We start from the raw sequence: 25,918 nt of genomic DNA, 5'->3' as shown, positions 1-25,918 counted from the left end.
ACAAACAAAACAGTGAAGAAGGCGCAGCAGCGCCTCTTCTTTCTCAGGAGACTGAAAAGATTCGGCATGAGCCCCCGCATCCTCAGGACCTTCTATCACTGTGCCATTGAGAGCATCCTCACTGGATGCATCACCACCTGGTATGGCAACAGCACCGCCTACAACTGCAAAGCTCTCCAGCGAGTAGTGCGGTGCTCTGAACGGATAATTGGAGGTGAGCTTCCCTCCCTCCAAGACATCTACAGGAAGCGGTGCCTGAGGAAAGCGGGGAGGATCATCAAGGACTCCAGTCACCCCAGCCATAAACTGTTCAGACTACTTCCATCAGGAAGGAGGTTCTGCAGCATCCGGTCCCGAACCAGCAGACTGAGAGACAGCTTCTTCCACCAGGCCATCAGACTGCTGAACACGTCATAGACACCTCAGCTTCACTACTGGAACTTCAACATTATGCACTCCACACTGTATATAAATGCCACTTGTTTTGCACATATTCAACTCTGTATATTTTATATATTTTATTATTATTATTATTTATTTTTATTTTTTTTACTATTTAATTTGTAAAAATGTGTATACACACACACACACACACACACACACACACGTAGGAAAATATTTAGTATACACATCCAGAAATGCATACACTATTATATATTGTACATATATTTATTAGTTTCAGGTTGGCCATTCTTGTATTTTGCTCGTTTGTGTTGTTGTGTTTGCACATCTCTGTTGCTTGTGGGGCTCGCACACAAGAATTTCACTCGCATGTGCTGTGCCAGTGTGCCTGCACATGTGATGTGACAATAAAAGTGATTTGATTTGAAACACACTTCAACCAGACCGGTGTGATAAAACAATTGATCACGACTGACTTGCTCCCTCTCTTATATCATATTATTCTTTTGTTATCTTAGCTCCTACTTCGCACTCTCTCGCTTTTACTGTTAATACTTTAGCCAGCTTGCCTTCTTCCCATAGTAATACCATTTTTCTTCAACTACTTTAAAGCATTTTATTCACACAATTGACTTTATTTGGACTTACCAGGTTTAAGTTAATCAAGATTTCTTCATCTAGTTTAATTTTTGCTTAATGCGGCACCTAAATCTTTTGTGTATTTTGGAATAAGTTACATTTCTGAAGCCTGGTGTAGTTCAAATAAAACAATTCAGAGTCTAAATCAACAGCAGCAGCAGCTGCTTCCTGCTGTGTGCCAACATCATCTGGCTCTGTCCTGCAGAACCTGCTCAGTCGACTCCAGCCAGACTGTCTAAAAGACCCCTACAAATTGAAATCTGCAGATGTGCTTCATTCCCAGTAAAAGTCCCAATGATGACTGCCCAACCTGGAGAGAGGTGCTCTAACTCAAGCCAGCCTGCGACTTCAATAGCAAGCAAACAACCAGCTTCAGCTGCCGTATGATCAAACTAATGCCCCTGGTACTCTAAAGACAATTAAGGAAAAAAAATGGTCTGAAAGTCTAAATGACTTTGAATTAGTCTGAAATAATAAACATTCAATCTAAGATTAACTTTGCAATTAATTTTATTCAATAGTAAACTGAGAATCAGACACAAATCTTCATCTGCTCACCCCTTGCTCCTTTTGTACACAGATCCTTGTAAATAAATCCGACACACACGCAACCGTATGACGATAAATCTATAATTAGAACACAAAGGATGATAGGACAAGCTTTTTCCATAATTGAATAGTGTGGATTCGTTTGCTTCACTTGTTCCCCCCTTTTAGGCACCCATGGGAACACACATGTCCATAGATCACTCACACAGATGGCTGCTTGGTAGTGACGAACTGCCATCAATATTCAGCTCATTAGCAGCACAAAATCACTAACAGAGGATACAAACAGACAGACGCATACTTCTGCTTTCATTAATCTATACACACGTTTTGTAGACTGACACACATATACAGTTGTAGCACGCACACACCAGAGGCTGATGAGACGAAGACACAATAACATCGTGGGAGAAAAAACCCAAATACAAGGGTAGATGTAACAGGTTGGATACATTTAATGCCTCTGCTCAAACGTTTGTCTGGGTTCAGCTGTGAGTGTGTAGGGTTTGACCGTCTACACAGTTAACGTATAACCTCTGAGCAGAGCGTCTGCCATTTGTTACTAAATATTTTATCAATTAAATCCAAGCATGATGCACAAGAGAAGGCAGTAAATGCAGTGTCAAATAAACATGAGGACTATTTTAATATGTGTCATCATTCAGCTGCATAACTATGTGTGAATATGTATGACTTTTAAAACGCATGGGTATGTACGCACGTCGCGGCTTACTGCATAAACAAAGAGACAGCATGAAGACAAACAAATTAACCACAGAGCCAATGCTTTGCCATTTCTCTGGGAGAAGGAGATACCAAGAGAGATTTTGAGGGAGACGAAGGGAAAGGACAAGCAGAGGGGGAGTTGGAGGCATGGAAAGTGCAGTTAATTGGTTTGTCGCAGATTGAGAAAGAAGGAAGAGGAGGATGACGAGGGAAGACAATGTAAAAGCAGGGGGAGTAATAGGAAAAGGCATAAGAGCAGAGAGAGGGTGGGAGATCGAATAGGCAGCGCACACTACACTGCACTGATTATTGCTTTGAAAGAGAGATGGAAGAAAGCTGGGAGAGAAGCAGTAAACGGACTAGGGTCAGTGAGGTATGGAAGTGTCAGACAGTGCTTTTCTTGATTACAAATGTAGTAAGATGGGCAAACAGAGAGGGAAAGGGAGAGAGGCACAAATCACGCGGTGATGAAAAGAAGACACGAGGCCAAGATGACAGGTATAAAAGAAGCTGGATGTGAGAGGGAGCTGTATGCATAATGCATTTACCAGGGTCACCCCAGGATACAGGATAGAGCACAAGTATGCACAAATGTGTGTGAGACAGTCTGCAAATTGAAATTCCATGAATAACCTGAGAGACTTGAAAAATTCTGGCTTTTGAGTAATGACCTTGTCTTTCTGTTCCCATTTTTTTGGTACTTTATGCTCACAAATTGATATTGTGTCATTAAACCGGACTGCAACAAAATTTCTTTCACTGAAACATTTATGTCGTGCTCTACAATGTTTCCTACTCGAGTCCAAGAACCTGTTGCATCCAGCTGTGGGTTAAATGAGTACTAAGTGAGCAGCCACGATGCAAACAGATTTTCCTTCATGGCTCAAGCCACACATTATGCTGCGAACACAGCACGTCCAAATGGCTCTGCTACTACGTTGCTTTATGAACAAAAATCACTTCCTCTTCTATGAAAGGGTTTTAAATGTGAGTGATCATTGCATTTTGCTGCAGAAACAATAAGCCAAGCAAAGCAGCTCATTCACTTTGAAGGACTCCTTCAGGTACAAACACCACCAACACCATCATTTTCTGAAACCACTGCAGCTGCACTGTAATTACGCTTAAGACGTTTTTTAGTCTCAAAAGTGGAAATGACTTGTGCTTTAACCCAGCCTAATGTGCCCAGCACTACAGAAGTACTGTGATGTGATATCACCACGATATACAAATTTAGTTTTTGATGTTTCTCTAATGGTTAATCCACCAGAATGTGCAAGTTCGTTAACTGAAATTATATTTTTATGGCTGAAATTATTATAATTATTGTTTTCTATCAGTTTTCAAAATGTGTTACAAATTTCTAAAAAGGAAAAAATGGAAAAAGCACATTACTACTTCTGATTAAGATGCCAAGTGACAGTCATTTACTTGCATTTCTCAATAGAAAAATAAGAAAAATGTGTTTTAGTAAATGTTATGCTTGATTAAGGTCCAGCGTGCCGACTCAAGTTTGGGTGTAAAAATGTGAACCAAGCCTGTTATTGCCCTAATAAATAATATGTTTTTAAGTTTTAAACTATTTTTCTATATTTATGCTTTCATGGTTTTATGATATGGTCTAATACATTTTCTAAACTAACAGTTTAAGGTGGGATTTTTCTCATGTACGGGTTAATTACTTTAAATGTTAAGCACTGATGTAACCATGTAAAACAAACTAAGGCTTGCTAGATTCTGCATCAGTTTAACAAAAAGTGATTTTATTCACGACAGGAACTGCAGAACCCTCTTCAGACCACGTCTGAGAATACACCAATAAATATGCAAAGCAGGGATGCACATGTGTGTATCACCACAGACTGAGGAGTCTGTGCTTGAGGATAACTGCAATGGGGCTACATAAGAGTCTATGCCAAGCGATCAATGATAAAACTAAGGACAATCACCACACGGCAAAAAACAAGCGATAGAAAATAGTGTGTCACAGAATATCAGGGCGACTACGCCAGTCTATTTAAAACATAATCGCCAATAATTTACCCTACAGTGCCAAACTTCTTATGTTAAGGACAGCTGACAGTGTGCAGTATGAATATCATGTAAACAAAATTAGCTGGGCATTTTAAGGTTCTGAGTAATGGAAATGAGCTATCACATCTGGTTAGCAGAGCTGAGTCAGTATTCCCAACAGCATTACTCCACATAACTGAGCAGCAAACTCCACATCACTTTTAATTCCTTTAACCCGATTCGTTTCCCTTCAATTTTTAAACAGAAGTTTTACGACTGAGTGCGCTAACACATCTTTTCTGCTGCCCTCGCTGTGGGAGGTCACCGAGCCCAGTCGCTGATCAGAGGTGTGGGAGAATATAACATAATGCACAATACAAAGGCCAACAACAAGATATCTGGTACGATGCTGTTTGGGAAAGCAAATCAGTCACTAAGTGTGACATTAAGACATTTTCAGAGAACCTTAAACCCTTGAAACGCTCCAAGGATGCTCCTGATGTGCTTGTGCTGCACATCAGGTTTCAACTTTTAGCAAACTTATGAAATACGACCACCTTAATAATGGCTACTGCTGATATTGTTTATGAAACCATGTGAACCATTTATCTTATGGATCAGAGGAGGAGTTTTTTATTGACCACAGTGGTTTCCTTCTATTTGCTGTCTCCTTTTCTTTACATCGCCCTCTAACAATCGACTGTGTACTGTACATTATCACTGAGCAGAACACACAGGTCTGCCTGACTTTGACTCATGCATCGATTTGTTGATCAATGCCTTTCCTCCTCTGAAGCAGGACACTCAAAAATGTATTCTGAGCTTGATCTCATTAACAATTCCAAGCTGCAGGTGTAGTTTTAAACATCTAGTTACTCATCGCAATACTTACTAGTGCTCCTTTGGCCAAAAATAATTGTAATTCTTTATATGACTTTATTTTTTTTTAAACAACTGACCTGAGAGGCTAATGAGTGTGTGACATACCAGTGTCAAGCTTGGTCCCCTTGGTGCAGGCAACCATGGCTCCCATGCTGGGCTGGGAGGTCATCCCAGCCATGGAGTCAACCTAGAGAGAAACAATCAATATGAATACTGTTTGACCGAAAACCTAATTCATGACCTTTGTAGATCGCCTGTACATGTAGTCCTTCCCAAAGTCTTCAGCTAATTACACTGACCAGGCAGCGTTATGGCCACCTGACCAATATTGTATTGACCCCAGTTTTGCTGCCAAAACAGCCCTGAGCTGTTGAGGCACAGACTCCACTGGACCTCTGAAGGTGTGCTGTGGTCGTGTAAGCTGTCAAGCCTCTATGGATTGGACTAGTTTGTCCAGCACATCCCACAGATGCTCGACTGGACTGAGATCTTGAGAATTTGGAGGCCAAGTCAACGCCTCAAACTCTGTTGTACTCCTCAAACTGTTGCCGAACCATTTTTTGCTTTGCAGCAGTGCACATTAGCCTCAGCCATCAGGGTGTACATGCCTACAGCAACACTTAGCTAGGTTGCATGTATCAAAGTAAGATCCATAATGAATGGCTGGACCAAAAGTTTTCCATGTGAATATTGCCTGAAGCATCACACTGCCAGCTTGACTTCTTCCCATAGTCTATCCTGGTGTCAGGTGTTCCCCATGTAAGTGACACAAGCACCGGGTCCATCCATGTGATGTAAAAGAAAACGCGAGTCATTAAACCAAACCGTTTCATTGCTCCATGGTACAGTACTGATGCTCCTCTGCTCATGTTGTATTCTACATTTCTATCAGAACCAACATTAACTTCTTCAGCACTTTGAGCTCATCTGTTGGATCGAACCACATGGGCCAATCCCCACGTGCATCACTAAGCCTTGACCGCCCGTCACCACAGTTGCTTCCTTTCTGATAGATACTAACAACTGCAGACCGGGACCATCCCACAAGAGCTGCAGTTTTGGAGATGCTCTGACCGAGTCAACACCCAGTCTAGCCATCACACTTCAGTCCTTGTCAAACTCAATCAACTCCTTATGCTTGTCCATTTTTTATGCTTCTAACATCAACTTAGAGGAAAAAATGTTCACTTGTTCTGTAATATATTCCATCCACCTACAGTGGCCGTAATGAAGAGATAATCAGATTTATTCACTTCCCCTATCAGTGGTCAAAACGTTATGCCTGATGAAAGCACAAAGAAAAAGTAATTTTAGCACACTTTATTGCAATTGACAGATAAACCAATGAATACAAATGCTGAGTGGGCGTTTAACCGATCCATGGTGGGCAATCAGTTGTTGCATACGGTGTTACAAAGAACTGAACAGCACAAACAGCAAATAGTAGCCAATTGTTATAATGAATCTGCCCATGCTGGCAGCATGCGTCAGTGATCGCAGTAAGGAAAATGATCCTGGCTTCAGCAACAGTTCCATCTTAATTTCAGTGACGTTTCACAATGCAAACTGCAGGAACTGGTAGAAAATTAATGTTTGTTCATGTTGTGAGGATAACTGGCGTGTAGACTGAAATAATTATTTTCTCATTATTTGTCGAATAGCAGTTAGCACTCGCCATATGGCAAGCATCCTATAATGACCCTGATATCAATTTTAAATCAAAGTTATGGAGAAGTCCCACTTTATTAAGTCTCATAGAAGAAACATGTTAAATACGTACCGCCACATCAACTACATCAGCACCAGCTTCAGCGCAGGCCAGCATGGCAGCAACACCAGCTCCAGCTGTGTCGTGCGTGTGCACATGGATGGGTACGTCTGGGAAGCGGTCCCTCAGAGCGCTGATCAGAAGCTTACTGGCTTCTGGCTTCAGCAGGCCGGCCATATCCTGGTGGGAGATGGAGGGGAGAAAGGTTATAGGTCTGAGGAATACATGCAACGCACTCATTAGCACAACAGAACGAAGAGTCACATTTTCTACACTCATTATGAAGTGTAAATTATAACTGATATTAATACAAATCGCAGGCAGAGCTTAGATGTTTAGTTGTGCTCCCTTTGATGATCATTGCACTTCAAGAAATTATTATATATGCCGGTTTCCTCCTTTAAAAGTTAACCTCATTAGCTCTGCCAGCTTTTTATGAGATTGTCACAGCTGCGTGTGATGGTGCACACTGTGGCAGAGTGCGAGTTTATCATTTCACGTTTAAAAATATTCGGTCATGCCTGAATGAAGAAATTAATTCATTGTGAGCATTATCAGTCTATTCATTTAGATAAGAAGCTCAAATATACAAGTTAATTTAATTGAAGCAAGCTGAAAACCTTCAGCTGCGTTCAACAGTTCACTTGTGAGAGTAACTCAATGTGTCACTTTAAATCCATGTGCGAGGTGTGTATGCCGTGGACACTGGTTATTGATGGCTGGATATTAAACATTAATTTCCATACTAATGGCACCAAATGTAACAGCATCAGAAAAAGATCAGTACTGTAGATGCAGAATATTACAGTTTGCTCACATGATGAAATATTGGTCAGTTTTCAAGTTCTCGAATTAGTCAAGCCAAAGGAGCTTTACCATCAACACAAAAGATATTTGCATTCAAGTGCTAGTTGAACTGTACACCACCCATGTTATACTGCTAGACAAGGTTTAGTTTGTAGTTTAAGCTCCAATCATGATGTACAGAACTTACACATACAACTGCTGGTGTAAGAAGAGAGCATGTGTGCATCTGAAGATGAAAGCCTTCATAAAAGCTCTTCACCTGATACTATTTATGTTATTTATGTCTGGAAGCAAACTGGCAAGGATTTCCACACAGGAGCAAAGCAAGTGCCAAAAACTTTAGATTTTCAGAGGGAAGGAAAAGATGGCCTGTGCAGCTGCCAAAGTTGAGTAGCACTAAACCGCTCCCAGGTCTTTTTTTTATTTACTTACCTTGATAGATAGGATGTGAGTTCCAGCTTTGACAAGCTCATCTGCCAGTTTGACATAGTATTCCAGAGAGTACTTCTGCCTCATTGGGTCAGACACGTCACCTGTGTAGGAGATGGCAGCTTCAACTACGCCACCTGCTGCTCCAGCAGCCTCCATACCCAGCACCATGTTAGGCAGGTAGTTCAGAGAATCGAAGACACGGAAGATGTCCATGCCGTTCTCCTTGGCCACCTCGCAGAACCTTATGGTGGGAGCGGGAGAGGCGATCGTGTTAGTCGACCCACACAAACTGTAGTGTTTTTAAATGTTAATTGTAATCAGGTCATGGATGCTGTCAGGACTGCCTGTACACGGTGAGATTATCACACAGTCTCACTCACACATACATAATGAGTTCGTCTTCATGCACAGTGTACTCCAGATAATGGTGCACATCCGGGTAGGGATAAGCGGTTTATATCCGTCTCCATATCGGCACTCATAAATATTGCTGTACCTGAGTAAATACAATATTCCCACTATTTTCATGAAAAGTACGCTTACACAGCCCACAGGAGCTCACAATGACTGGAGAAAAATGTATAGCAGCCTCATTATCCGAGCTGCTAGTGGTAAATCCCTCCTATTATTGCCTTGGCCTCGGTATCTTAATCAGGTTTTTCATAAACGGGGTGAGTACGTACTGTAGCTGTGCTACTGTGAATGCAGTATTTACACAGACTGAGAGCTTTTATTTTGGCAAATAAACAAATACGCATTGTGTGTTCATTTGTGCCACAAGAGGATTAGCTGTCAAATGTCTGTGTCCAGTCTTTATTTAGAAATACAGTACAATGTATACAAGCGCTGTCTAGTCTATGCTATCTGGCGCCAAATGGAAAAAAACACTGCATTGCCCTAGATATCCAACTCAGAGCTGAAGTGATCATCATTCATGCAATGCAGGAGGATAAGTTTTGTTGTTAAGAAGTTCATAAAGTCCTAATCTAGTAAGCAATCATATGACCCCTTCATTTCTTTAGGCCGCAAACATTTCACATCCCTCTCCCTCCAAAGTGTACTATGACCCTGTAAAAGAATTTAAATCAATTAAATAGAACGGAATTACTCTTTTGATTTGATTTAGCTAATGAAGACGCTTAGGTCACTTGGCTGTTAGCCGCTGCACTGAAAACATTGCGGGTGAGGGAGTGAGCGTGTAAGCGGGATGGAAAGGGAGCCGGGCAAACAGATCAAAGTCATTAATCACAATGATGTGCAAATTTTCGATGGCACTCTCCCTATGGGACGCAGACTGAAGAGGGAGACGAGGACCAGGAGGAACAGAAAGAAAGGGGGAGTTAAAAGGAAGGTAAGAAGTGTATTATGCAGGGAGACGAATGGAAGCATAAAAATGGGAGTTATGAGTGGGGATAAATGATTGGTGTATGGAAAGGAGGGTTAGAGTAGACGTGTAAGGATAGGGTAGTTGTGTGATCCAGGCTCTAATATTTGTGTATGCACTGCAGGTGTGTAAGCTTGTATATATATTACTCATGCACATCAACAAAGTAAGCTTGTCAATCCATCTGGAAAAGAACTGCAGGCGTGTCGGTGCATGTGTGGAGGTAGTGCAATATTCATGGCCCTAAGTGCATTACTAATATACAGCTGTATCAATGATGTGTACCTCGGTAAGCATGCCGAGAGACAACAGGAACACATCAACCAACTGACCTGATTAAATGTGAGTAAATTGTGCGGTTTGTGGCTAGCCACCGTACGGTGCATCTAATTAGATATATCGAGAGGAGAAGCAACTGTGCTGGAAGGCTAGGTTGGACATGTCCAGCTTTTATTTTGTAGGCGCACTACTGCTGGGTAGATGCTATAACATAATTATTACAAACACAAGTAGCTATAAAACATCCCTAATGTCATTAACTTGAGCTTCAAGAAGCTAACTGCTGAAAAGGTTGGAAAACAGCATGAAATATGAAGCTCGTCTCATAAAGCTGTCAGAAACAGTGTCATCGTATGTTGATTAATTTTTATCGATATGGGAAATCTAAATTATATATGACACTTAGGCAACTGTTCTTAAAAATTTAAAAAGCCAATGTGGTGTAAGAGTGCTGTGCAAATTTTATATGAGCATTGGGGAGTATATTCACTTTTCAGAGGTGGAAAAGAGTGGAAAAGGCTGTGCAAGTGTACAAAACAAAATCTACAAAGATGATTCTGTAACAAAAGGATGTAACCAAAACTCACAAAAGGTTTACAGAAAACACATTTTGTTATTTTGAAATCATTTCTCAATTCCAAACTACATCATGAGCAGAAAAGAATGAAAAATATGTGAATATGATTAAAATGTCTTCCTCCAAAGAAGCAGACACCTTTCTAAAATGTTCTTTAATAATATTTCTCCAGCCTTTTTGAAGGTCTTTGAAAGTTTGTCGTTGGACATCGTTTTGATTTTTGACTTATTTTCAGTTCAGTCTTCGGACCGTACCATTTCACAGGAACTTTAGGGAGGAACTGGTGTTGTGTCTGCACACCTTGCCTTAAAAATTTTAATGAAACTGGATAAGCAGACAGCATAAGAATAAGTCTCCTAAAAGATCGTCTACAGCAACTGAACATGTGAGAGTCATGTCCTGAAGAACTGGGGGAAAGAATCCAGCAAAGACCTGACAAGACCGAGACACGCATCAGTTTGTCAAATGACTTTTTGATGAAGCCTCAACAGAAATGGTCTTAAAGGAAGGGCAGCTGTCAAGAAGCCATTCTTAAGGAAGGGAAACTGTGAGAAAAGGCTGACGTATGCCACTGAACAATCAGTGAGAACAGGTCTGACGGAGGGTTTAATCCAAATTTGAAGTCTGGAGTAGAAATGCTTTCTGCTGTACTTTTTGCTTAGAAATAAACACCTCCGCGTGATATTATTCAAGAACAACAATACATTTCATTTTCAATAATTTAACAAAAAGTGCATGCATGAACCTGACAGTTAACAATGTTGTTCCCATAGAAACGACAGAAAATTTCTGAAATAATGTCACAATGACAGACAAAGCAGAAGGAGCAGCAGGTGGCTTTAAGAAAATCTGATTAAATTCATGTTTTTCAACAAATCAATAAAAACAGTTTCCAACACAGCTGAAAGAAACAAAAAAAGCCAGATGGGGAAAACGATAAAGCCGCTCCAGTGTTACGAAGTGTCAGCTGAGCTGTCCAAAGCTGGATGACCGGATACTGACTGAATACTGAAAACTACACCAGTGGTTTGTAATAGTCATTAGATCTCTTTGGCAATGCAACTTAAGCTGGACATGCGTGCATGTCGGGGCATTCATCACTGGATTAATGGACATATTTGGATTCAGAATACACATATTCATAGTAAACCTGAATAATCTGAAAATGTGCGCGTCACTCACTTAAAGACCGCGTTGTCAGGGTAGTTGGTGTAGCCCACGGCGTTGGCTCCTCTCAGCAGCATCTGAAACGGGACATTTGGGATCAAAGCCCTCAGCTCCTGCAGCCTCTTCCAGGGACACTCCGATAGGAATCGCATGGCCACGTCAAAGGTAGCACCTACAGACACGCACAGGTTACACTTTACGTCAGCTCTCATCTTTCACCCCGACTTTGATCTCAAAATCAAAAAAATTATATTTCAAACTTCTCCCATTACCCACAAACACATGCAGATTTAAAACAGTAATGGCTGCTCAGATGAAATATCCGATGATAGCTTCACATATTGTTCATTCAAACATATTCATTTTTTTTAAGTCACTTTAAAAATCTAAGAAATGTTGCAGTGGTAGACGCAAAAAGGAGAGATAGCAATCCGCTCATTTCCCTTTCTGGGGGAGTAGATTAGCGAATCTCATACCCGTTTATCATATCAGCCAGAAATATTGAAGCCTCCAGTGATATTCTGCTGATCCAACACTGTCATCATTAAATTTCATTTTCTGAACACTCATATGTTTAGACACGGAGAGAATACCAAGTATAAGTGCTTGTTCCTTACTCTAAGATGTAAGGATTGCCAAGGAAAAACCCGCCTCTTCATAATTTTTAAAGAGATTTGGGATGGGGGGGGATTTTAACCAATGTCAGCATCTCTTAAACCAATAGCTTGGAGCGGAAATGACTTCAAGCAATCCTGTGATGTTAAACATACTAGTATGAATGTTTCATTGCACGTGAGATAGCAAAACATGATGCTGGGTGAGCAATTCATCTGGGACGGCAGAATGTACTCTGATAATTTGATAACGCAAATGAAGACTGACAGCTGGTCTCACACGCAGGACGTTAGGCAGGAAAATGTTGCAGCCTGCCTGTTTTGGGTTGTATTTTGGAAAGAAAGGCTTTCACTCAGAGTTGAATGTGTGCCCAAAAAAACCAAACAAAAACAAACAAACAAAAAAGATAGAAAAAAGCCCTCTATCAAAATTCTTGTAGTACTACAGTACCCTGAATTAAAGCTGAAAGTCTGCACTTCAATCACTTCTTCATTGTCTGATTTAAAATCCACTGTGGTGGCATACAGAGGAAATAAAGTACCATTGTTTAAATACCAATAGATCCAACTATACATAAGGATGATTAATATCCATGTGAATTACTGAGTTACATAAACCAATGTCAGCATTTATCGTTTTTGCCTGCGCGCGCAATACGGCCTTGATGTAACATTGATTCAGTTTTTACGTCCTCTGAGATTCCACTTTGTTACTGTAGTTTGCTCGAGCCACCTTTGTGCAGTCAACTCTCTCCCGCTCGTACCGACAAACTGCTTGCATGCCTGAAAACCTGCGAGACGCCTGATTACACAACTGCTTGTGTAATGAACAAGATCCAAATAGCAGCATGATGGCATAGAGCAATTAAGAATCTACTTTTTTGTGTCCCCATCTGATAAATTTCCCAAGTGTAAAATAGTTGAGGAAACCATATAGACGCATTATGTGACCCAGTTCATTTTACTGCATCTTTGCTGGTGTGGGGAGGAATGCTATATCAGGAAAGGACTTAATCCTCAAAGGGCTTTCACAGGCTTAATCTCTTCAATGATTCATTCTGCCTCTAAGCAGCTGAAACATGTGAAAGCAATATTCCCCATCTAAGACCACTGTGTTAAAAAAAACAAAAACATTCCTACATAGGGACATTAAGTAAGGGTAAGAGAATTCAATATTCACACGATCGTCTCGCTTTAGCATAGATGAGTAATATTTTTCACCTCTGATCTCTCTGTAACAAAAGTGCACTGTACAGGGACGCCTTCTTAAGGCAGGCCTGGTCGTCATTTCTCCAGTGGTTATTAAGTGATTTACGAGGAGCTGTTTAGAGGTACTTTTACAAGCGGCCGCTGTGGGACGGTGGGTGCTAGAGCCAACCTTTTAACTGCACGTAGTCCAATTTGTTTTCCACCCTAAATCGATATGAGGTGAGGAAACAAGGCTGGCAACTAGTCAGTCTGGGAACTTTGGATTTTAAAAACAGTGAGGATGAAAAGGTGCAACATATTTTATCTGAAGAGAAATCCACTCATCTTGGCACGCACTACTTGGCCTGTGAGTGACTTGCTTCTATAAAGTCTTATGTGACCTCAGAGATCTTTTCAGTCAGGACCACTTTAGCTAAAACAGGATTGTTATTGCCATCTGTAGTCATTTGTATTTTGTTGTACTGCTGTGTCCTGGGAAGTATCCGCCCTTTCATGAACGGGTGGGTAGAGGATACTATCCTGAAAGCTTTCACCTAGCTGCCGTCTTACCGCTGCTTTCCTCTCGCACATATAAAGGATGGCATCGCCGCCCCAAATCAGAAAAAGGTTTCAATGGCAAAAGATGAGACTGACTACGAAAAAGGAGCGCTGTGGTCGAAGGTGGTTGTAAAGTCGTCGCTTAATTCTCAGTAAAATATCACTGCAGTTTAAGGTTTGTTTTGAGGTTTCACATTTTTAGAGGCATTCAAACGAAAAGCTGTGGGGAAAAAAATAAATAAATAAATAAAAAATAAAGATCCTGATGTTGGGTTTGAAACCAACACTGACCCCTCTCGAGCAAAAGCACCAAACTGAACATCTTGTGTCAAAATATTTGGTGACGGATTCTTCATTGCGCTCTAAACGCTGTGTCGTTACTGCAAAACTGGCTTAATCAACATTAATTAATATGGAGAAGATGACACTCGGTGAAGTTACAGGAAGCTTTCAGGGGAGTGTCTCTTTTTAGAATGAAATCTGCCTTTAAGTGTTTAAATAATTATGAGAAAGTACCGTGCAGTTTTCTCTGACTCATAACCATATCACGCAGGAAGCACTGAGGCCTCAAGAGGACCCACTAGCAGATTACCTTTCTCTTCCAATTCACGTGATTGCCAAAAGTTTTCTTAACAGAGAGAAATCAATCTTACGCTCCTCAGCTCATAATATCAGCTTATTGACAGAATATCAGTAGTTGTGTAAACTTTCCCAGCCCACATTCAACCTCCGACTTCAGCGATCTGCTATTACAGATCTGAGGTTTGAGGTTTCTTCCTGTTAAAAGGGAGTTTTTCCTTCCCCCTGTCGCCAAAGCACTTCCTCAAAGGGGGTCGTCTGATTGTTGGGGTTTTCTCCGTTTTGTAGGGGCTTTACCTTATAATAGAGCCAACTGTTGATGTGATTTGCTGCTGTGTGCATTTTTAACTGATTTATTCTAAATTTATGAGAATGCATTAATTTATGGAAGACATAATTACACACTCTACCTTTAAGAATCACTACATTCTAAATAAACCAATGTGTAAAATGGAAATGACATCTTTATATGATCTTACTATATTGTTTGAATTGCCACTGCTGTAGCCAGGCCTTTTTTAAATGTACATCACACTATTCAACCTATACAAAGACTTTCCGCTCTTCAGCTTGCTTTGAAACAGTCCAATGGGTCAATGTTTTAGACTTTTAAAGCCCACATTAACTGTCTGCTCAGAAAAGGATGTTCTCTTCGATGTTTGACCATAAAAATGGCCTCAAAGCATGCTGTGTCTTTTCTCTTTTCAACTGTTTGACATCGTCCTCATTTCTGGAACACGAAACGTTCTGTGCAGACGCGTCCAAGCCATTTCTAAAAAAAAGGATTTACCAGAGCTTCTGAAAGGCTTGACAACTGCGCCGCTCAAACACAGCCAAACTGAATTTATATCCTCTTTCTTCGGTCAGTCTCATAATAACACCACAATATTCCGGGTGATGGAAGCCAGGAAGCATTTAAGCCCTTTTTATTGAAATATCTACTCAGTAATTGACTTTTGCTATAGCCTTTTTATCTGTCCAAACATGAAGTAAGTAGACAGTTGCTTAATGTGAGATCAGCTCAAAGCGCTCTCCCACAGTAATGAAATATATTGCTTTTCCCTTAACTGGTGCACCATGATCAGTTTCCAAGAGGAATTTAATCTCAGAAAGGGTTTATAACTCCAAAGAGTTTTCACCAGAGACTCTTTCATGTCTTTTTTTCCCACCTCATTCTGTTCAACCAGCATTTAGCCAACCGGCCACTAAAACAGGACCTGAAATAGCGAAAGGCATTTGTTGTTTACTTCTTTGTTCTTCTGATCTCCTCAATCACGGTCGTTTTCTATATAATTTAGCATTAAATTGAATGTTTCAACCTCGAGAGCTTCTCTGGGCATATCCTTCCTGTGAATGTGTGTGCCCTAAGTGTTCTAACGGGTGAATGTACTCTTTGAAACCAGTTCGTAACAATTGCACTTCACACAGGACCGTTATCAAGAAGTGCTGATAATTGGTCATGTAGCCAGCTGTTGAAACATGCTGCTCGCATTTTTGCTTCAATTTCAGAGTAATTGCATATTATACAGGGACACTATTGGACTGCGCACGCTTCAAGAAGTTTCAATAACGTGTGATTTTCTCTATTCATTGAAGAGTAGGCAAAAGGTACAATCACTGTCTATTGAGGGAACTTGCTGGGGACTCCGTTTTGGAAGAACAGGTGGAAGAATTAGATTGTTTTCAGTGACACAAGTTTCACAGGTCAAACCGGAAAAAGTACGAGACGCAATGAATGACGATCACAGCAGGAGTGCGGGGAGAATAGAAAGGAGAGGCACTGATGACGAGATGCAATAAAATAGCAGGTCGAAAGGTTTTGTTTAACTAGATAGCCAGCAAACCACTACTGCCTATGGGAGATCAAACATTACAGCTCAGTTATTTTTAACTTCATTCAGCGTCATACAAAGGACATTTTTAGGGGCGAAAAGGGCAACAAAAGTGGACGAGTTTATCGTAACGTGACGACCAGGAAGCTTACCTCCCCAGTTCTCCAAGCTAAAAAGGTTGCTAAAGTTGTGGCTGACAAATGGCGAGATCTTCTTCAGGTCATGGGTCCGAACCCTGGTAGCCAGGAGAGACTGGTGAGCGTCCCTGAATGTGGTGTCCATCAGCAGGAGGCCTTTGTGGGCACGGACAGCCTTGGCAAATCCTTCAGGACCATCACGCAACAGCACGTCACGGAAACCTACAGGAGGGTCACCTGATAGTGGGGAAAGGGAAAGAGCACGTTAATGAGGAGAGCAACACTGAAGAGAAGGCAAAAGGAAAAGCTTTAATGATAATATAGCTCTATGTGATGAATATTAATCAGATGTTTGGAGATTTTTTTTATTCCACCACACAAGGTCGTGCAAATACGTCTATGAACTGAAAATGGATTGATGTAATGAAAAATGTAAAATAAAAATTATTTACACATCACAGGGTTGCACTTATAGCAGTGCAGAGCAAAGAGGGTTTCATTTGATTCAAACAGGGTAAAGACACAACGTGTAAGCACCCCTTTTTAGTCTTTGTGTATCGACTTTAAAAAACAGACAGTATGTGGCAAGTTAACAGATTTACACCCGTTTAACAAGTAAACAGTTTGCACATGTACTCTATGAACATGGAGTTTTCTCTTAAGTTGTGCCATTAGCAGGTCTGGCAGTTGTCATAACGTCTACTAATGAGGTAATGGCATCTCTCAATGCTGCGCCTATCACCCACAGCTCAGGAGATCAGCTATAAAAGAATTCACGAATATAAGCTCAGCAGCTGGCTTATTAGACACACCACCCACCAATTTGTGAAAATGGTTTGCTCTTGCTGACAGTGATTCCTACGGCTATGGTTTTATATAGAAACTAAGATGCTACCTTAAGTAAAACAGAAGTGACAGAGCTTCGTACAACATGTTGCCAGCTTAGAGTTAACTTCTAGGATGGTTCCTAGTTTGCCCGTCACGTCTCCTCCTTCTCAGTCCTTCGTTTTCTGGAATGTGCCCCTGATTTTAGGTCTCGGATCAAAAAAGCAAATTCTGCTTTTGCAAATTTGACAATGCAGTCAATATTTAGCCCTGACTTGCAGCCTGTACAGGCTGTACCGTGTCTCCCTGCCACAATATACTTGCTAAATAGCTATAAATGTTTAACAAGTATATCGTGTACCATGTTTAGTGCCTGAGGCTTGTTTGTGAGCATCTAACAGTTTGTAATTAGTATGTGTTCATAAATGAGTTTGAGGTTAATTTTGGTTTGTATACTTCTCTTGGTACCACCAATGACTTTGATGGTGACTCATCTATTAACTGAGATATTTCAGTCTTTCGGGACACAGAAATTCCAGCTAACAGATGAACTCTTAACAGGAAAACAGCATCACATCCATTAAGAGTGCTTTTTAAATCTTGCACGGTCTAATCCCAGAGGGACCCGAGATGAAGACTGTTGGACATGCTGGCAGTGTTTAAGTGTTTCTAGTTAGCTCACAAGACTATAATGTCACATACAGCATTGAAACATAACACAACTGCTAAAATCATCCACAAGGAGAGATAAAAATTGATGTGGAATCCCCCAGACAAATGCTGGCATTTCCAGTTTATTACAGCTTAGTGGTCCTCAAAACAAACATCACATAGCCCTGGCTCTACGCCGCTATAACCAACCTTCTATCCTAATCTTTTTCTCTTTGCTTTGCAATTAAACACAGGCACAACCCAAGGTATTAAAATACTGGAAGCACAATTTGGACCTATTTTTGCTGTGCTGTGTACAATCATCAATCAAAAACACTCGTTAATGAGGTACTTTCTGCCAGCTTAGATGTCCTCCAACCTTGCTTCTCTCACTCTCTTCTCTCACTCTATCCTTGCTCTTGACCTTTTATTGTTGTACCTCATCCCCGAAAACAAATGATCTGTGCTATAATTGTCTCTAAGGCCTGCACAAGTAAAATGGGCAACACACATGCACACACAGCAGCACAAATACATTTGTTCACACGCACAGCAACACATTAACGTAGAAACACAAAATGAGCTCACACTGGCAGAGTAGACGAGCTCTGTGAAGTCATGCTGCTGAAGCAGAAAACAGACGTTTGAACTGATCAAGATCTATGAATAAGGGAGCCTGGATGATTCATTGTCAAAGTTGCATTTGTCACAAAAAATGAAATCTTAGAAACTTTGTTTTTAACCACCTGTGACGTCCTCGCATCTAAAGAACAGTGAGAAAATGAGGGCGAGTGCTCTGGGACTGCAGAGCTTATAGCATGCCACAGTTTCCTAGAAAACATTTGGCTCTGGAGTAGATTTTACACACACACACACACACACACACACACACACACACACACACACACACACACACACGAGTGCAAAAACTATTAGAGAGATACAATTCCCGGGTTGCTGTGCTTGATTTTGACCAATCTGCACACGAACATACCCAGTCATCTGCACTGAAAACACCTCACTCCTGGTTCCCGGCTTTCTTGCCTTCTCTGTTGCTCAGGCTGATGTTATTTCATACCTCGTACCCTTTATATTCTTCTCCTGATCCACAACAGCAGCTAATATGACCTGATAAGACTGAGCTACAGTGCCCCGAGCATCACTATTACCTAATTAAAATAAAACCAGTATGCCATACCTTTGTTCCAAGTTGACATCTCTCTACAAAAAAAAAATCTGTTGTGTGTGTGTGTTTGTTTGCGTTTCGGAACATTTTAATTGACAGATCCGGTGGGACTACTAATTAGTGCTTTACTAAAGTCAGGTATGCTGTAACTGTCAAATTATTGTCTATAAATAATTCATAAACACACAGCCTGGTTAAAAACTTGACTGGAAGTAAAGTTCAGGAAAAGCATTTTCCCCCCTAAAACCAGCTGCATGGCCAGTGAATAAAGTTACTTTGCTATATACACACAACACCTAAGGTATCTTCAAATTTCACAAAGACCAATTATAATGCTCTAAAACAGAAGCAAAAGCAGCGAAAGCCATTTTTGTTTGAAGATTGGTAATAAAAACGGGTTAAAAAACAAGCAGAGGAAAACAAAAAGGGGATTTTAAGGATTTAAGTCCATGTTTCTGTTTTTTCCTGTATACTATAACACAATATTGTACAACAAACTACTTCTACACTTTATTCCAAAAATGGAAATACAGTGCACGATGGGGAGTTTGAAAATAGTCTGTCATTTTTATTAGTCATCCTTCCTAGAGCGGGCTCACAGGCATCTGGTCATTAACCTCTAGATGTCCTCCATTAAATAAATCCAGATAATAATTGGAACAAGGTGTACTTCTGCAACATGGATGAACCACCAGCAATCAGCCTTCAGAAGGAACGTTTCAGACTACAAATCCTAATTAGAAAATAATGGCCTCTGAGTACTTAACAGGCTCTGTCAGAACACCCTCGCCATGTCTTTCAGGAATACTTTCCATCCCATCTTTCCTCAGTGTGGTGGGACCCAAACTGCTTACTGCTTATCTTTAAAAGTGAAATTGAGATATCCCAATGTGACTGACCTTTGCTTTTCTCTTATCAGAGAGTGTTACATAGCAATAATCCTTTAAATATCTTCCCCATTGTCCCTTCTCGCCAATATCTTGATCAATTTATCTGTGTCTCACCTGTCACCACACCCGTTTGACCATTTTCTCCATATACAGGGATTATATGCTGCCCGAGCCTTCTGTCCTCCTTTCATAACCCCTTTCTCCTTCCATAGCCCTGTCACTCCCTCCATCCCTCTCTCCACAGAGTGTGATAATACAGGCCTAATCCCTCTCTTCTCTCAATCCCTCTGTTGAATGAAAGAAAGGATATAAGCACATTACAAATCTCATTACTAGGCTTTAGGTATGCCTCTGTGCGTCCCTGTGCTGCATGCACCTATCTCATCAGCTGCTTACAGTAGGTATGTGCAGTGTGTGTACACAAAGGGACTCTGTCTGCAGCATTTGGTGCAGCATATGTCAGGTTTGTGTGATTTAATGCACATGTGCATGTGTGTTTGCTCTCCTGCAACAAGAGACAGGCAATGATGGCCTTCAACAGAAAATTTGCCTAAATGAAAACAGTGGAGGGCATGCATGGGGAAATGCACACTCAGACGTGCACAAACGCCGCAGATCATTCGCTCCTATTCTGCTCCATTCCGTTCCACTGTGCACGGGTTTTAGATGTCAGATTTGATTAGTTATGCCTCATTATGATTCGTAATATTCACATTATTTTGCTATAAATTCATGTTTACTAGGCATGCTGTGGTATGTGCTGAGGCAGAACGGGGTGCTGATAAACATGTCAGATTATTACGGCTGACTATTTCGTTGCTGTCAAAAGGGAACAGCTGCATAAATTCATGCGGTTTGTGCATGGAATACATTTACACCTGACAGAGAAGTGAGAAAGGAGAAAAAGCAAACCACTGCAAAATGACCCCGGAGACCAGATTAATTCGCATAAGTCCTTTGTTTCAATAACTTTAAGACATATTTAGGAGTAAAACTAAGAACACGTAACTTTAAAAATACATATTTAAACAGCCTTGTTGTTCTTCACAAAATGTACTTTAACACTGTAGTTAGCCTTGAGGGGGGAAGGGGGTGGCTTCACTCCAGAGACCCAAAGCAGCTCATCAAAGAGCCCAGCTTGGCCCTTGGCCTTTCCTTTAAGACTAACAAGGGAGTCGTGCACACAGCGGGGTGAGAAGCGGAGAACTCCTGCTTTCAGAAACAATGAGCTGCACCTCTCCCCGACTGTACTCACAGCTCAGCAGAGCACTCTGGGCTAAAACCCTTTACCTCCCCAAGTGCTAAACGGAGCCATTTAGGAAGGCCTTTCCGCCTACAGCTATCAGAGCGTTCGACAGACCATTCGTCATTCGGCGGGTGCTTTTATCCAAAGTGCCCTATGGATACACAAGTGTTTACATTTTTAGCAACGCTGCCCCAGGAGAAAGAGGAACCTGTGACACTTGCTGTGGCAGTACCTTGCTAAATGAGTCCAAATGTAATAAATTCAATGTGGGATGATGCATTTTGATATTTTTATGATAACAGTCCTGGACACTCGTCTTGTGGGTCACAACCTGTCTTTTATTTTAACTTTTTTTTTTCCTTATAACATTTTGTTGACTGAAGCTCAGGCCCAAGCTTCGTTAAGCCAAATGCTTTTACGGTTTGGGACAATGTGTTATTGATTTTTGACTGGGAGGGCGAGCTGCCATCGGAGTTTACTGAATAATTTGTGAGGGAAAACTGTGTGCAATGACTGGTGAAACTGCCTTTGGATTGACGTACCCATGGTGACGGGAGGAACGACGGGGTCTGTGGAAGAGGGCTTAGCTTTGACTGGGATGGGTGTTGTTGGTCCATTCACCATCACATGACCTGGATACGAGCATAAAAATAGAGAATACAAATCAGATTGAGCCTAGAAGACATCCAGCAAACCTGAAAAACAAGAGGGTATGGATTATAGGACTTGTGCGTCACATGTGTCCTGCTACATTTGTGTGCGAGAGGTTTTCTGCACATTAGACATCCAGGTTATCTCCCTTTTGCACAGAATTGAGCTTTGTCTTTTTAAACCCAAGGTTTGGTGAAAGCCTGAGATAAGAATATTTAACTTTACTGGTCTTATCAGTAAGTTGGACCTCCTTCGTAGAGTAGCACCTAATCTAAAGGTCTTTAGCACCTGAAATGTTATCATTTTCCCAACTCTTAGTAGCTACAGAAACAAGCAGCTCTGCTCGATATAGTTGGTTGCCAAGCTATTAATCTTTCTTAATAGCCTCGTCTTAGATAAGCTTAGCTTTGTGGAAAAGTGCTACAGTTTTGATGGGCAATAAACCTAAGCCCAACAATCAATGGTGACAGTGCTCAGTCAGTATGGATCATGTAAATTGATTTGTTTTCCACCTTTAAGTGTTACAATGTATCGTTTCTGCACTGACCAAGGTAGTGCAGGAGTTTCTGGGCTCTGTTCTGAGTGGGTTTGAGGTTGAAGAGCTCTTGGTTCTCGTCAATGAACTGGGTGTCCACTGTGGAGTGCAGGAACTGGTGGTTGGACAGAACGTTCTGGAGGAACGGGATGTTGGTCTAGAGATGGAGAGAAAAAAAAGGAGAACGTGTGTCAGTAAAAACGCTGAATTAACAAAGGCTTCGTTTTCACAAACTCACACACAGTATATGAAAGCAAGCGAGTCAAGTCCACAATCATGCTGCCGCTCTGTTCTGCAATTTAATCACTTGAAGAAAAAAAAAAACAAAAGCTCCTGCTTTTTTGAAGAAAGCGTCTCGAGTAAGAGCTCAGTGTTAAACAGTTAAGGATACAAAGCATACGCGCTACCGTCACATCAGTAAACAAGTTGTAATGTCACAAAAAACTCAAAATTTTAATAACGCAGTACTTCAAACAGTCCCAGCTTCAATAGATAAGCACACGTGTGTGAGGAACAGGGAGAAAAGTCAACTGTAAAACTAATTACATTTTATTTCTATGTTGCTGGTGTTTTCCTGCCTCCAACGTATTACAGCGCCAATTAAGCTCTCTAAATTAGCCAAGAGAGGGAGCGTGAACAAGGGAGAACATACAGGAGAAATATTTAATTGTTGGAGTTGATTTCATTACTTGATTTGTTGCCTGTTTTTCCCTCCACTGTTGCAAGCCTGACTTAATGTGACTAGACTGCTTTGAATTGTTGTAGGAGCCACAGAAAGTGATGGGGGGGAGGAATAGGAGAGCGATTAGTAGAAAGAAAAGCACAAAAGAGCAGAGAGTTGGAGGGACTGAGTGAAAGTATGCGTTAATATATTCTTGAAGCAGCTTTAAATGTGTTCATCACTGTTTAATGTCCCAAAGGAAGGGCGGTGGGGTATAAACTGTGTGAAAGAATTTCTCCAAGTCTGTCAAAAGTGTCTTTGCATGCAGCCCGATGTGGACTCTTAAGTGACATTTAAAAAGAAAACCTCATCCACACAAGTATACAGAACCAACACACGCAAACTGAACCCCAGAGGACCACCCCAGTATTCTGTGTGACGAAACTTGAGCCCATAAATGTCCGATCCACTCAGTTATCTCTGCAGTTTATAGATGAATGTCTCCGTCTCACACACACGTAGGCAAACTACCTTTAAGCATATGCCCCCATTAAACGTAACCCACATATGGACCCAATTGACCTAACAACCAACCATAATTTGGGCATTTGGATGACGGTCAAAACCAGATTGACTTCAAATGATTGCAACAGCACAATTACTCAGAAATCATGTAATTGGGAGAAGGCAGTTGGGGAATAAACACACACAGATGCATGCCCCACATGCAGTGCTGAGAGAGAGGAGGGATGTAGGGGAGAGATCAATGTGCCTGGGCATATTAAAGCTCATGCTAGTCATACTAATAAAAGGCAAAGATGGAGTTGAATGCAAGAGAAAAAGCAAAAACTAGTTTTTTTTTAATAATTCTATGAATGAGACCATTAGTTCTTTCAAAATACGAAGTGAAAATGTGGGAAAACTCCACGTTTGCCCATTGATCACATCCCTAGTGAGGGGAAAAGAGGGTTTGTTTTCCGAGGGATACGGGCACAAACACAAGATGACACTGCAGTCTTAGCCGTCTACTACTGGGAGAGGAGCTGGAGAGCAAAAGCGATAGGAGCTGTAGGATTCACATGGCTGTGCTGCACTGCCAAGCCTTGGGCTACAAGCTGTGGACCAAAACAAAAAGGGATTTTCGCCCAATGCTATCGCTGCAGTAAGACTTCAAAAACCTGTGGACCTTTTTTTCCTCTTCCATTTACAGAATCTGCCAACAATAACTGCATTAAACTAGATCATATGCTGCTGCCTCACATACCAGTCTCCAAGCAGCTTTGTGAAAGCTGGATATGGTTATGTAATACATTTTTATTGGATCAAAATCAAAGCTACAGGCCAGCCAAATGAAGACTGGCAAACCCAGTGCGTTTGATTAAAAACAAAACATATTAGCTAAAGAAGCGATGTGTTTCACGCCATTAAAGGGTTCACTTTGGGAAAGTGCAGATGGTACGTTACGATGCTACCATCAGTAGCAGCTTAGCAGAAAGGTAAAACAGGAGAAACTCACATCTAGGCAGTTTAGTAACACTTGTAACTGTGACGCAATTCCAGCAGGTTTTAGATCTCACCCTGGGTCAACACACCTGAATCACATGATTAGTTCGTTACCAGGCCTCTGGAGAACTTCAGGACATGTTGAGGAGCTAATTTAGCCATTTAAATCAGCTGTGTTGGTTCAAGGACACATCTAAAACCTGCAGGACACCGGCCCTCGAGGCCTGGAGTTGCCCACCCCTGACCTAAAACCAACTCCACACCTGCGGGGTTTGTCTAATCTTGATTTACTTTAAAGGGGCAGAAAAACATTTCCCTCAATTTCCAGTCAGTCTCACTGGCCATCTATTTGAATCTTCATTTTCTGTTACAAACATATCATCCAATTTTGGCCAAAAAAGAAAAAATAAACCGTTTTCCCAATTATTACTTTTACTCTAAAACTAAAAATATCATCTTATGTTTAGAATCTAAACTCAGTTTATGACAAGCAGGATTTTATTAGTACACAGGAGTCGTCTTTTATTTTTTTTAAATAAAGGGCCTTGGGATATTTTTGTTTCACCTGGACAAGTTTAGAATATTTTCTCGACATCCACATCTATTATTTATACGTGTAAACAAACGTAATAGGTGGAGGGTGCAATCAAAAAGTTGAAATAAAAAAAAGAAATGTGACGAGGCAGAGACACGAGAGAAATAACACCAACGGTCGTATCTAATGAAAGACTCGGAAATAATGGAGGAGAAGATTAACGTCACTATTAATGCATGGAGGGTCGTCCTTTTCCTCTGCTGTACTAGATCAATGTGTTCATTATGAGGCTGCTCAGTATGCCTGTGGCCATCACACTCACTCACACACACACACAGATGCACAAGCAGTCCCTTCACTCCATTTCCCCTAATGATTTTTAATGCACACTCAAAAAAAAAAAAAAAAAGAAAAAGGACAAAACACACAAACACTTGGGCTCTCCCTACCTACCACTTTGTCTCCTTTTCAACACGTCTTCATCTCAGTAATGTCTCACACAAACACTCAGAGGCCCCTTCCTGATTTGGATGCCCCGACACAACCGCTGAGCTCCAGCTTTCAGAGCTATGCGCACAGCATGCAAAACACGAGTGCTCACACACACTTTCCTGCAAGTGATGATAGCGGCTTGAGTTCCCAAATGCTTTGCATATTCTTTAGCACATAGACACACACACAGAGACAGACACACACACACAC

General features: G+C 41.1%; 1 protein-coding gene across 1 annotated transcript in view; it reads right to left on the bottom strand.

Annotated features, from left to right (window-relative positions):
* pcxb (pyruvate carboxylase b) overlaps positions 1 to 25,918 on the bottom strand; it is a 332,441-nt gene that overhangs the window by 44,425 nt on the left and 262,098 nt on the right. Inside the window, exons 13-19 of the mRNA XM_080905198.1 lie at positions 22,530 to 22,674; positions 21,874 to 21,963; positions 16,549 to 16,770; positions 11,641 to 11,797; positions 8,219 to 8,459; positions 6,992 to 7,159; positions 5,317 to 5,398 (exon numbers count right to left, since the gene is read on the bottom strand). Of these exons, the coding sequence (XP_080761324.1) occupies positions 5,317 to 5,398; positions 6,992 to 7,159; positions 8,219 to 8,459; positions 11,641 to 11,797; positions 16,549 to 16,770; positions 21,874 to 21,963; positions 22,530 to 22,674 (1,105 nt within the window). The remainder of the gene's footprint in view (positions 1 to 5,316; positions 5,399 to 6,991; positions 7,160 to 8,218; positions 8,460 to 11,640; positions 11,798 to 16,548; positions 16,771 to 21,873; positions 21,964 to 22,529; positions 22,675 to 25,918) is intronic.

This window comes from Rhamphochromis sp. 'chilingali', assembly GCF_963969265.1.
Source record: "Rhamphochromis sp. 'chilingali' genome assembly, chromosome: 1".
Classification (NCBI taxonomy): domain Eukaryota; kingdom Metazoa; phylum Chordata; class Actinopteri; order Cichliformes; family Cichlidae; genus Rhamphochromis; species Rhamphochromis sp. 'chilingali'.
This window is presented reverse-complemented; position numbering and strand designations above follow the sequence as displayed.